Source organism: Arachis ipaensis, chromosome B01 (genome assembly GCF_000816755.2).
Source record: "Arachis ipaensis cultivar K30076 chromosome B01, Araip1.1, whole genome shotgun sequence".
Classification (NCBI taxonomy): Eukaryota; Viridiplantae; Streptophyta; class Magnoliopsida; order Fabales; family Fabaceae; genus Arachis; species Arachis ipaensis.
In genome coordinates this window covers 135,844,452-135,858,849 of record NC_029785.2, presented here as the reverse complement: position 1 = coordinate 135,858,849, position 14,398 = coordinate 135,844,452, and the positions used below count along the sequence as shown (strand labels likewise).

At 35.6% G+C, this 14,398-nt stretch overlaps 1 protein-coding gene across 1 annotated transcript; it reads left to right on the top strand.

Annotated features, from left to right (window-relative positions):
- LOC107642024 (probable 1-deoxy-D-xylulose-5-phosphate synthase 2, chloroplastic) lies at positions 1-3,392 on the top strand. Its single transcript, XM_016345361.2, has 5 exons — positions 1-260; positions 345-843; positions 1,442-1,713; positions 1,808-2,956; positions 3,048-3,392. Exons 1-5 carry the CDS (start codon positions 159-161, stop codon positions 3,204-3,206), a joined length of 2,181 nt encoding a protein of 726 aa, XP_016200847.1. The 5' UTR covers positions 1-158; the 3' UTR covers positions 3,207-3,392.

The following is a 14,398-nucleotide window of genomic DNA, read 5'->3' as shown; positions in this document are numbered from 1 at the left end:
AATTCAGCTCAGCATCTTCACACTTACCAGCGAAAGAAACATAACTAATTAATTTGCCTAGCTAGCTAGCTAGTTAGTTATATATTCTCAGTCACAACCAACACATACAACACTAGCTAGCTAGATTTCATTCCCAAATTGCTCTCGGATCAACACCTATGGCGTCTTCGTGTGTTGTTGGAACTAGTTTCCTCATTCCCTTGCTTCATTATTCTCGTCAACCATCAACTACCACGAACTTAACAACCACCGCCAGAAGGGTATGTATGCGGCTCATCATATTCTTCCGGTGTCAACACATTCCACAAACATTATTTAATATTAATTTGATTTGAATTTTGCAGGGAAAGGGAGTGATAGCAGCTGGTGTAGGAAAAAATAATGGCAGCGGTGAGGTAGAGAGAAGTACTATGGTGAAGAAACGGCATGAGAAATGTAGTGGTCTGAATTTCTCAGGAGAGAAGCCAGAGACCCCAGTGTTGGACACAGTAAACTACCCAATCCACATGAAGAATCTGTCGATTGAAGAACTTGAGGCGCTTGCTGATGAGCTTCGTGAAGAGATTGTTTACACGGTGTCAAAGACCGGAGGACATTTAAGTTCAAGCCTTGGTGTGACAGATCTAACAGTGGCACTTCACCATGTCTTCAACACTCCTCAGGACAAGATCGTTTGGGATGTTGGTCATCAGGCCTATGCTCATAAGATTCTCACCGGAAGAAGATCCAAGATGCACACCATTCGACAGACTGGTGGACTTGCTGGATTCCCCAAGATTGCTGAGAGCCTTCATGATGCCTTTGGTGTTGGTCACAGTTCTACTAGCATTTCGGCAGCCTTAGGTAAAATTAATTAAATTTAAGAAAAGGAAATTGATAATTGAGACTCTTTAAATAAAAGTTAAAAAGTTACTAATAAAAAATATTTGATAACAAAAAAAAAAAGAAAAAGTCTAGGGGTCAGCAACTTTGTTAAATTCTGACCAGTATGTAACCAGCAAAGAAAAGTAAACCATTGGATAAAATCTCACACTAATCTCACACCATTAAAACTATTATTAATGGCTATTTGATGGCTACAAATCATAAAAGTTAATGGCTCCTTAGCATTCCTAAAAAAAAAAATTAACTAAAATTAATCAGAATTTATTTTATTTAGTATTTATTAATTATTGTACGAATATTAAATAAAGTAAGTTTTGACTGTTTTTTTTTTATTCTCTAATGTTACCAGTTTTTAATAACGTAAATAGTATAATGCTTAAAAGTGGTGCCTATTTACTTAAAAATAATATTTAATTTAAAAGATATAACAAAAAATAATTTTTAAAAAAATCAAAATTTACTACAAAAAAAAATAAATTAGACAAAACTTAGATATCAACTCATAACCACAGTAAAATTGGCTTTCTAATAAAGCGGATTCACACTTTGGTTTCAGGGATGGCAGTTGCAAGGGACCTGATTGGAAAAAACAACCACGTGATATCAGTGATCGGTGATGGGGCCATGACAGCGGGACAAGCCTACGAGGCCATGAACAATGCTGGTTTTCTTGACACTAACCTCATCATTATATTAAATGACAATGAGCAGGTCTCTCTGCCCACCGCAACCTTGGATGGCCCAACTCCCCCTGTTGGTGCTCTCAGTAGAGCTCTCACTAAGCTTCACACCAATTCCAACTTCCACCAGTTACGCCAGGCCGCTAAGGTATAATTAAATTTGGCATTTGGCATGATTTAACTACATACAAGTGGAACTCAAAGAGTAGAGATAGAATAAACAATAAGTTGCACTTGCACAGGGCATAACGAAGCAAATGGGAAGCCAAGCACATGAATTTGCAGCGAAATTGGATTCGTACGCGAGAGGATTAGTAGGTGGGTCTGGCGCATGCTTCTTTGAGGAGCTTGGCCTGTTCTACATCGGCCCCGTAGATGGCCATCAAATGGAAGACCTTGTCCACATTCTCAAGAACGTGAAGGGAATGCCATCCCTCGGCCCTGTCCTCATCCACGTCATCACCGAGAAAGGTAAAGGCTATGCTCCTGCCGAAGCTGCACCCGACAAGATGCACGGTGTCGTCAAGTTCGACCCTAAATCCGGGAAGCAGATGAAGACCAAGGCACCCACACATGCTTACACACGCTACTTTGCGGACTCCTTGATTGCAGAGGCAGAGGCTGATGACAGCATTGTTGCCATCCATGCCGCCATGGGAGGCGGCACTGGCCTCAACCTCTTTCAGAAGCGTTTCCCGGAGAGATGTTTCGACGTCGGGATAGCCGAGCAACACGCCGTAACCTTCGCCGCTGGTCTCGCCGCGGAAGGGCTCAAACCATTTTGCGCCATTTACTCTTCATTCCTACAAAGAGGGTATGATCAGGTGGCACATGACGTGGACCTTCAGAAGCTTCCGGTGAGATTCGCTCTCGATAGAGCTGGCCTAGTTGGCGCTGATGGCCCAACTCATTGTGGCGCATTTGACACAACGTTCATGGCTTGTTTGCCAAACATGGTGGTTATGGCTCCTTGTGATGAAACCGAACTCATGCACATGGTAGCCACTGCTGCAGCCATAGATGACAGACCTAGTTGCTTTAGGTTCCCGAGAGGGAATGGCGTTGGTTCCATTCTTCCAAATAACAACAAAGGCACACCATTGGAGGTTGGTAAAGGCAGAGTGTTGAAAGAGGGAAGCAAGGTGGCTCTAGTTGGATATGGAACAATGGTACAAAGCTGTGTGGCGGCAGCAAAGGTTCTTGAAGCACACGGCATCTCAACAACCGTGGCTGATGCTCGATTTTGCAAGCCTCTTGATGGACCATTGATGATGCAACTTGCAAGAGAGCATGAAATCTTGATAACAGTCGAAGAGGGTTCCATTGGAGGGTTTGGTTCTCATGTTTCTCATTTCCTTGGCCTCAATGGACTCCTTGATGGCAACCTTAAGGTATACCTTTACTTAATTATTATATTGTGTGCAGCACCACACCATAGCTTATATATATTCAGTACTAACCTACATGTTTGTGTTGGTGCAGTGGCGAGCCATGACTCTGCCTGATAGATACATTGAGCATGGATCTCAGAAGGATCAAATTCAAGAAGCTGGGTTGAGTTCAAACCATATTGCAGCTACTGCTTTGTCATTAACCAATGTTCAATGGGACAATCGTTTGCTTCTCAGCATGCAAATATGAACCTTATTATTAACAGGATTTCAAATGTAAATAAATATATAACAGTAATAAATTAAAACTCTGCCAAAGATTTGTTATTAGACCGTGTTTATTTGATGATTATTATATCAAACCCACATCTCCTTAACTGGAGCAAGGGATTGAAGGAACCAAATATTTTAATGTAGATAGATAGATTATTTGTTTGTTACAATTTATTTTGGGTTGAGATTTTCACAATGGTCAAGAGTTCTGCTTTTATTATTCAATTCACGTAATGTTAAGCTGTTAAACTAAACTGGCTGAGATGTATGGACTGAAGTTTAAGCAAGTTCATTCATGAACAAAACGCACCGGGTCTTATGATAAGAAATATTGAAATAATCCCTAAGCAGTTTAAGTGTTCAACTACGTCCATGGGCAAACTTGAAAAACCCTTAGCTTCATTCTTGGAAATGGTCTCGTTGCAGTGTCTTGATTTATCAGCTTGTGTATATATTCAATTAGTAATAGTAATTAATTTTCAATGATTATTAGCTTAAAAAAGTTTTCATAGAAAAATGACTTAAATGAGACTAATTGTGTTTTCAGAACTTTTGTTCCCTGCAAGTTCTTATATGATAGGTCCATGATCCATTTCCGTTCGTGAACCAAACTACTAATTGCGATAGTCCATTTGACTTCTGAAACCGAGATTTTACAAAACTATCCAATTTTTTTTTTTTGGTGACTCAAAACTATCCAATTCAATTTGACGGATTTTTGTCTTTTAAATTAAAATTATAAAAAAGAGACGTTAATAGTGTTGGGCCTTATTAATTTAAAATAACAGTAGATTAAAGAGTATAGTTTGTGGGCTAAACAGGTTACCTGTTTAAAGTTTTTCTAAAACAAGTTTTCTGTCAAACAAATTTTCAAAAAAAAAAAACAAAAACAAAAACAAAAACAAAAAAACAAAAATATACGGATCAATCCATAAAACTCATCGAATTCGGAATAAATGATATGCATATAAAAAAAATGGAAAATGCTACTTGTACAACAAAATTCAGCCTTTATTCAGCTTTTAAATCTAATATTTTATTATTTTAATTAATTATATTTCCTCTTTTTAAGGAACCACTTTTATTTTAAATACTTATCACCGTAAAATTTGTAACCACTTGCAATACATTAATTTTTTGCAAACTAAACCATAAAACTCGTAACAATTTTTCGTGTACTAATTTTAAAAAAAATCAGTGAATTTTCAAAATCAATTAAACTCATTTCAATTATTTTTTTTATTCAAAACATTCAAAACTCATGTCAAAAACACATCTAAAATTAAATAAACAACATAAATACATCCAAAATTATGTATTAGCACATCTAAATTATTCTCATTGTAGTTCTAAATTACATATTGAACACAGAAAAAATTAAACTCAAATACACATCCAAAATTATAAGAATGCACTCTAAATATTTTATCAACACATCCAAAACTCATGTAAAAAAACTTATATATGTACATAAGAACATAATGAACAACATAAACATCCAAAATTAAATATTGACACTTCAAAATTAGGTTAACATTACAACTCCCAAATCAAACATATGAGTGCAAAAAAAATTATAATCACAAACACATTTAAAAAAAAAATACAGACACTTCCAATATTATACATAAATTTTAAAAAAATAGAACTTTTTATAAAGCGAAAAAAATGATAACATATCTTCATGAATAAATTCAACCAAATTTTTTTAGAATTTTGCAAGCAGAAGAGACAAAAGGAGTGCGACGTGGGGAAGAGACAGGGGGAGGCACGGGAGAAGGGGGCAGTTGTGCGTGGCGCGAGGGAGGAGACCAGGGACGGAGAAGAGCCCATCGATGGAGGAGGCGCGAGGGTGTGCGCAGCGGAAGTGCGCGTCGCGGGGAGGAGCGCGTCGCCGAAGGAGGAAATTGTCGCAGAGGAGTGCGCAACGCGGGAGAAGACGAAAGCGGCTACAGATGAGGAGGGGGAGGCGCTGCAGCTCTGGATTTTTCGGAGCGAAAATTTTACTAGTGATTTAAGATGGTTTAAGATTTATTTTAGAATTTTAAATTCGAAATTTTGAATTTTAACTAATTTAAATCTGAAATAGAAATTTAAAATTGAAATTTAAATTTTAAATTTTACTTTTATTTAGTTTGTATTTTAAATGTGTATTTAATTTTAAAAAGATACTAAATTTATTTATAATTTTTAGATGCGTTTGTTTTATTTTTTTTAATTATTGAAATAAAAAGCTGAATATTGTACAACTTTTAAAGGATACCTAGTTGAATTGAAAAAAAATAAACGAATCAATCTATATAAGGCTCAATTTTTTCTATATGCATATTGTGTGTGTATTGTGCCTTGTTATGGAGATTTGGGGTGCTAGACCTAAATGTGGTGGCTGCTCTTTTTGAAATATAGGCAGAAAAAATTGGACCGTTCGATTTATTTGTTAGTGAAGTAGGTACACAAATCGGATGGTCAAATTTGTGTGGGAGAAAAAATTTGAATTTGAATTTGAATGTAGGTAATCAGATCATCCAATTTTAATGTGGTTTAATTTTTTTTTTATTTCGGGGGAGAGCAATTCAATTTATTTATTGGAAATTATTTTTTCAATGTGTCAAAAAAAATCAGACCAACCAATTTGTTGAATATATATATATTCTGAGAGTTACCTAAAACGGTAATTTGGGTCTGAACGTAAGATTCAGACTTTTTCTGTGGCAGCGCCTGACTTGTACAGGTGTCAAGGTTTCGACGTTCGAGTTTCTCGTGAGGAGGTGGGGGTGGTGTCAAAGAGTGTAACTCTTTGATTACAAAGAGTCAAGGTAATCAAGAAGCAGTATGATGAGTTATGACAATTGTGTCTTGGTTTAAGTGTGATATATAAGTAGAGAAGTAGAATTCTATTTACGTTTTAGTGACTCATTGTTATTCTCAACTCAATTCAATATTGTTATTCTTTAGTTTTCTATTTTCCTTTCTTTCTTTTTACTTTTCTGCTATTTAAGCTACTGCTACAAGAATCCTTTCATGGTATCAAGAGCTACAGGTGTTTGATCCATGGTTTCCCCCAATGAAGATTTTGCCAATTCCAATTCCAACAACACTCCTTCCTCCTCTTTTATTATCAATAATTTTTTTCCCAAATTTCTTCAATCAGAAACCCTTTCACCAATCAATGACAAACTTGGTGAAAATAATCACAAGACTTGACAACAACAAGCTCTCTTTACAATTTGAGGACAAGATCTTGAAGATCATCTCCATCCAACACGAATTCCTCCTCAATTTGATTCCACGGCAAATCAACAAGCTGGGATTGAATCTCAACAATTCAAACAATGGAGGCGGGACGACTATAATCTCGGCTCATGGATGCTCGCATCTATGGATTCTGATTTCAAGAGTAAAATGATTGGGTGCATCTTTGTTTATAAACAATGGAGGCGGGACGACTATAATCTCGGCTCATGGATGCTCGCATCTATGGATTCTGATTTCAAAGGTAAAATGGTTGGGTGCATCTTTGCTTATGAAATTTGGGGAAAGATTGAAGAATATTTCGAGAAATCCATCAAGTATAGGGTTAAACAACTCAAAGCACAACTCAAATTGGTCAAAAAATATGGTATGTCTGCTCAAGATTATATCTCAAAAATTAAAAACCTTGCTGATTCTTTGGCAGCCTTAGGTTACCCTCTTTCGACAGAGGAACACATAGAAGCTATTCTTGATGGTTTAAATGAAGACTATGAAAATCTTTTAATCATAAGCAATGCGAAACCTGAAATGTATAGTCTGTGTGAAATACAAACTCTGGTATTGACTCATGATAACATAATGAATAAGTTCAGAAAGTCAGATAATGTTCTTATGCAAGCTAATTTTGTTTAAAGTTCTTTTCCTTTTATGCCAAATACTATGAGAGGTAGTCTGATGAGAGAAAGGAAGAGAGGTGGAGGTCGACATTTTAGAGGTGGTAGCTTTTTTATCAACAACCAAGACTTCAATGCCAAGTTTGTGGCCGATTTGAACACATTGCTTGGCATTGTTTTCATAGATTAGACCAATAGATACCTCCACTATCACAAAATCAAGACACTCAAATGAACAACTACAACTCTATTATATCGACTGCTTCCACTTCATCACAAGGGAATTTTATTGCATCCACTCCTCCTCCACCTACAAATATCTTTCACAACTCTGCTACATTCCTTGTTGCACCATCTACTGTCTCTGACCCAGCTTGGTATCTAGATACAGGTGCATCTCATCATGTAATCTCTTCTCAATCTAACTTGATTGCATCATCTGAATACACAGGGTCAGAACAAGTACAGATTGGTAATGGAACAGGTATTTCTATATTTAATGTTGGACACTCTTTTTTGTATTCTTTATCTTCTAAAAGATGGTTCTCTCTCCAAAAGCTAATTCACTGTCCTAATATAACCAAGAATCTAATCTCGGTATCTAAATTTCCTGAGTATAACTTTGTTTATTTTGAATTTAATGCCTTTTATTATCTTGTTAAATGCAAGTTCACCAAGAAGATTATACTGCAAGGTTTTAGGCAAGGAGGCTTATATCAGTTTTCTAACATTGTTGTCCCTTATCATTCACAAACAGATTCGTGTCCTGAAGCTTTCTCTATCTCTCTTCCTTTTTTTGATTTGTGGCATAAGAGATTAGGACACACTGCTACCAAAATTGTACATCTTGTTCTATCACAATGAAACATTCCTTTTGATAATAGTTTTGATAATAAGAAGCACAGTCTTTGTGAAAATTGTGTTCAGGTCAAAATGCATTCTATTCCACATAGTGATTCTTTAACCGTTTACAATTCACCATTGCAATTAGTTTATATAGATGTTTGGGGACCCTCTCCCATTATTTCTCATCTTGGTTACAAGTATTATGTTACATTTATTGATGTATTCTCAAGATATACATGTACTTTCTTACTTTCTCACAAATATCAAGTTTTTACATTCAATATAAAAATTTTATAGAGAACCTAAGTGATTGTAAATTAAAGGCTTTACAGTCAGATAATGACGATGAGTACACTTCCAAATCTTTCTCTACATATCTTGCACAAGAAGGTATTCAATATCGTTTTTCAAGTCCATATATCCCCCAACAAAATGGAAGAGCTGAGAAGAAACATCGACACTTAATAGAAATGAGCTTAACCATGTTATTCACTGCTCAAATGCCAAATATTTTTTGGGATAAAACTGTTATTACAGCTACTTATTTGATAAATAGGTTACCAACTCTTATTTTGTCACAAAAATCACCTTTTTAGGTCTTATTAAAACAGAAACCTGATTATCAATTTCTCAAAATTTTTGGTAACGCATGTTTTCCTCTTCTTACCCTTTATAATCAGAATAAATTAGACTATAGATTACATAAGTGTGTGTTTCTTGGATATGTTCCTAATTACAAAGGCTATAAATGTCTATCACCCAATGGACGAATATATATCACTAGGAATGTTAAATTTGATAAATCTCAGTTTCTTTGTTCTGATTTATTTCTCTATCTGTTAGTAACAATCTTGACTTAAGTAACTAAAAAAGATACATATAGTTGTTTTAATTTTTCAAAGTTTCCTGTTCCTCCTATTGTTCCAAATGTCACTTCAACCACTCATCAAAATCCATGCACCTTAAATAAATAACAATCTGATTAGTTCACACACAATTGAAGGTGTTCCTTCTGTCATAACTAATGACTATCCAAGCCGTCAATTAGAGGATGCTTCTGATTCTAGCCGCAATCCTACTCCAGCACAACACCAAGTCCCTATGCAATCCACTTCTGGCATAGACATTGTTCTTTAACCTATAGAATTCCCCAACACACAACCCTTTACAACATCACACCATTCACAACACATTACTCATCACAATACTCATGTTATGATGACAAGGTCTAAAATAGGTTCGTCTAAACCAAAAGTGTTTTTTTTTTCTTTTGTTTTGTCTAAAGCTAGCGATGAACAACCTCTTAAAATAGCTCATGTTGCCCTCAGTATTTCTTGTTGGAAAGAGGCGATGATAGAAGAGTTTAAAGCTCTACAAAAAACTAATACTTGGTCTTTAGTGCCTAAACCAGGAAATGCAAAAGTTATAGGTTGTAAATGGGTTTTTACCATTAAAAGACACCCTAATAGATCCATTCACAAATATAAAGCTAGGTTAATGGTTCAAGGTTTTCACCAAGAAAAAGATTTTGACTTCGAAATTAGACTTACAACAATTAGACTGGTCTTAAACTTAACTCTTTCTCAAAATCGGGTGATAAGGCAATTTGATTTAACAATGCCTTTTTGAATGGGAATTTACATCAAATAATCTGCATGTCACAGCCAATTGGCTTTGAAAAGAAGTCTGACACACATGTTTGTAAGTTGAATAAATCTCTCTATCGCTTGAAACAAGCTCATAGAGAGTAGTTCATTAAGTTAAGTGCTACTTTGCACTCTTTCGGTTTCAATCATGCCAAGTTTGATAATTCTTTATTTATCAAGAAACATACCCATTTAATTATTTATATTCTTTGCTATGTGGATGACATTATAATTACTGGCAATAATTCACATTGTGTGACTGACATGATTAAGCTATTTTCTCACTAAAAGATTTAGGTGACTTAAGCTATTTTTTGAACATTGAGATTCACAAAACTAAAAATAGAAAATTGCATCTCTCACAAACCAAATATATTACAAATTTATTATCAAGATTGGGAATGGCTCAAGCTAGCTCTATGCCAACCCCTATGGTTTCTTCATTACAATTGTTGTCTGTAGGTTCAGAGACTTTTGAAGATCAAAAGCTTTATCGAACTGTTGTAGGATCTCTACAATATTTATGCATCACAGGACCAGATATCTTTTTTCTTGTGGCAAAAATTAGCCAATTTATGTAGTCTCCCCTCTTGGCTCATTGGAAGGCAACAAAGCGAGTGTTAAGATATTTGAGAGGCACACAACATCATGGTTTAGTCCTGCACAGCGATGATATGAGATTATATGGATTTGCAAACTCGGATTGAACTGCATATCTAGAAGATAGAAAGTCTGTGTCAGGATATTGTGTGTATTTAGGGGCTAACTTAATTTCTTGGATGTGCAGAAAACAAACCACAATAAGTCGTTCCTCTGCAGAAGCAGAATTTAGGAGTGTAGTAGCTTGTGAAGTTGAGGTACAATGACTCAAGCATTTGTTAGAAGAACTGGATGTCAAGCTTCAAACTGCTCCAACGATATATTATGACAACTTGAGCGCTATTTTTTTAGTGACAAATCTTATGTTACATGACAAGATTAAATATTTTCAGCTTAAAGTACAAGTAATCAGGGATAAGATAAATCAGAAACAATTATATGTTATGCATATTCCAGGGACAGATGAGGTTGCTGATCATCCTACTAAACCTTTGATAGCCTCCACATTTGAAAGACTGAGGTTCAAACTGCAAGTTGTCCCAAGGCCAAGCTCGAGTTTGAGGGGGAGTGTCGATGAGTGTAACTCTTTGGTTATAAAGAGTCAAGATAATTAAGAATAAGTGTGATGAGTTATGACAATTGTAGAGAAACTAGTCTTGATTTATGTGTGCTATATAAGTAGAGAAGTAGAGTTCTATTTACGTTTTAGCGACTCATTGTTATTCTCAACTCAATTTAATATTGCTATTCTTTAGTTTTCTATTTCCTTTTCTTTCTTTTTACTTTTATGCTATCAAAGCTTCTGTTGCAAGAATCCTTTCAGGTGGTACCTGCAAGAGAATCTGATGTTTAAGTTAGTAAGACTTTAAGCAAGTTTTTTAGTAGCGTAGAACGTGAATATATCTGAGGAGTGTCAGTGTATTTATAGCAGAGTTGACAACCACCTTTTTGGAGTAGCTTCACCTTTGTTGGTTCCGTTCCCCTTATCTTGGGAGATTGTTAGAATCTATCTTTTAATGGAGATAGAGATAGTAGGAGAGATTTAGGGAGGCAGTTACTTGTTTAGATAAGTAAAATTGGACCTTCTTGTCGTGTCCGAAGAGGAGATCCTTGGTAGGCTTTTATACTTAATGGGCCTGGCTTTATGTTTTAAGTCAAGGTATGAATAGTGCCCCTACTTGAGTCCGAGCTTTTATGAGGTCCGACCCAAGCATTTGTGGCTTCAGTTTTTATTGTCGGGTACGCCGCCTTCAGGAGGTCAGATACTCGACATGTTTCAAAATTTTAAAATGTTGCTGCTTTGATGATATGGCGAACATTACGCGGCAGTTTTCTAGGAATCCACGTGTGGCTTTAAAGAGGGGTGCAAATATTTTTTTTCCCCTTGTTTCTTATAAAAGCTTCACTTCTTCCCTCTTCTTTTCTTTTTTATTTCTGAAACGCTTTGCATTCATTTCACTCATCGAGAAAAACTCCTTCATTCTTCTTCCTTTGTTCTTGCTTCATAACCGTTTTCCAATTTTAAGATTTCTCCATCTTGGACCGTTTGAAGATTTCTTTGCATTTCAAAGAGGAACATTCGAGTTTTCTTGCTGTTTGACATGCCCTTCTATTTCCGTGCTATATCAAGGTTGGTACTTTTACCCATTTTTCTTGTTTTCTATTTCGTTACTCTAGACAATACTTGTATTTGTTTTCGAATGATACTCTTAATGATGATTGGACATAGTGGCTTGCCACCACTTGTTCCATGTTAAGACTCGATACTCTGTTGATCCTACGACGTAAGGGTGACCAGGCACTTACAAATTCCCGAGAATGGTACCCCCATTGAGCGATTTGATATATACATATGAGAAAAAGCTATGCATAGACTCATGGGGATGCGCGTCGGGGGACAATCCAAGGGTTTAGCAAATCGGACTTGTTGGGTTGGTTGTATAATTGACAGATGAGCTCATTAGCCATAGGACAAGCATGCATCATATGCATTTGTATGCTTTGCTTGGGTTTGAATTTGTTTTAGTTTGCCTAATTGTTAAACTGTTATTAACTGCTACCTGAACTATTTGCTGTAACTGTTATCTAAACATGTGCTTTCCTTGTCTGTTTTGCCTGTGTTTGTCCTGGTGTGCTACTTTTGAGAATGAGCTTTGGTGCTGAATTGATGATTGTGTTGATTGATTGCGTAGTTGGTTTCTGATTAAGATTTTCTTATAAGAAAATAAAGCTTTTGGATTTCTAGATATTTAAATACTGATTTTTGAAAAGGGTTTTTGGATGACTAGTTGTTGGTTTTTAAAAGGGTGAACAATAATTACTGAGTTTAAAAATAGATTTCTCTTTAAATATCTTATTATGACAATTCTGAAACTCTGTGGTGAGACCGTGTGGTTAGGTTTTCACCCCCTACAGCTTTATCTTTTCAGGAGACGGATGAAAAAGCTCACGAAGGGTTGTATTGCATTTCGCTTAGTCGAAAGTGCTGTTTAGTTTTTATTTATTTACCCCTCTCCATCAATATTATATTATGTAAGAGGGATAGGAGTTGTATGATTTGTATGTATATAATATGTATAAGTTACTTGAGTAAGAATTTTTGTACATGTATATGCTTGTTTTGTTTTATTTAAAAAGTATTCTTTTTTCGATTTTCAAAAAGAACAGTGATACGATTTCGAGTCAAAGGCTCCTATTTTATTATTAAGTATATGAAGTCGTCGTAATACTTCTTGCTATCAGAGTAGCGCAGCCGGAAGCGTGACATTCTGATAGTGAGGGTGTTACGTATTAAATATTTATTGCATGGTGTTATTGTGGTAGAAATTTTTATTGTGGTGAATGATGAATTTGCTGTGGCAATGGAATTCAGGATTCTTATGACCAGTCAGAACTTTTCCATGTGCTTTGTTTAAACTCCGTTCCTGATGAGGAGCTATTTGGATGAAACCAAACTCTCGCCTAAACCTATCACTTGCATGTCATTCAATGCATTCGAATGATATCAATAGCATCGTAGCGCTGCACACAACTAAGTGTATATAGATGTCTGTATGAATTATATTTGGCTCAATGCGATCAACAACATAGACCTCCCACACAAACTACACACAATAAAAGAAACAAATGATTAGAATCCAGATAATAATAAGGCTCAACCCAAAATAAATACTTATTTAATTAAAACATACCTGATTTTTCTGAAGATCATCCGGACTTCCTAAAGTGAGCAAGACTACTAAAAAATTTATAGCATCGGTATGCACGCTCCTAGTTACGTCACCTAACATGATTTATTTCGTTAACACAATTCCATCTTAAATACGAAAATACGATGTGGATCGATCATTTTACCTGTTTGCAAGCAGAAAAATGCAGGAATCCCTAGGAATCAACGCAAGAAATGGTAGACGTATCCAAGTCCAACTTAGCAGTAGTGTTAGTAGACCATCGATTTTCTTACAATCAAAATGAGATGTCCTACATAGCGCTTTCTATAGGTGTGCTAGGCATGCAGATCCCCAATTATACTGTCTGATACTGCCAAAATCGCGAAGTAAAGGCAGAACTTTCCGGTGCACAGCTACCCCAGACTTGTCTCCAAACAAGATTGTACCAAATAACAACATAATGTGACACTTCACATACCTCTGAATACTATTTTCGTCAATCAACAGTAAACGATCTTTTAAATTCCGAAGGCACGTCAATTTTATGAAGCTTCCTCTACAGTCTGACTTTCTCGGTGCAACCACAAATTGGTGCAAACACTCCGCCTCTAAGGCTTCGTGGCTACTTATAGTCACTTCTGTCACTGAAAGACCATTTGTCAAAAAACCAAGAATAACAGCCACATCTTCCAGTATCACATACAGCACACTCACCAACCAGAAGGTAAAATGTGTGTGTGTGTGTCTGGGTGCCACCTCTCGATTAGAGCATTTACTATTAATGATTAACATTGAACTATTCCAATATAAAAAACGTGATAAAAACCAATAAATTATAAATGCTCCTCCACATTCTAATCTTATTGAGCCTAAGTATATTTTATATTAGTGTTTTAAGTCATTACTATAAGAAATATCATACTATTAAATATTATAACCATTTAATATATATAAAAATTTGGATATATTTACAAAAAAAAATTTTAATTCAAGTTAGAAAATATTTTTTAATTATCTTTTTTCTCTTTTTAGTTTAAAGTA

What these genes read in the sequence shown, in the direction of transcription:
- LOC107642024 (XM_016345361.2), top strand. Translation starts at nt 159, where the DNA reads ATGGCGTCTTCGTGTGTTGTTGGAACTAGTTTCCTCATTCCCTTGCTT. An exon ending in TAGCATTTCGGCAGCCTTAG is followed by an intron (nt 844 to 1,441) that starts GTAAAATTAATT and finishes CTTTGGTTTCAG; the next exon opens with GGATGGCAGTTGCAAGGGAC. An exon ending in AGTTACGCCAGGCCGCTAAG is followed by an intron (nt 1,714 to 1,807) that starts GTATAATTAAAT and finishes GCACTTGCACAG; the next exon opens with GGCATAACGAAGCAAATGGG.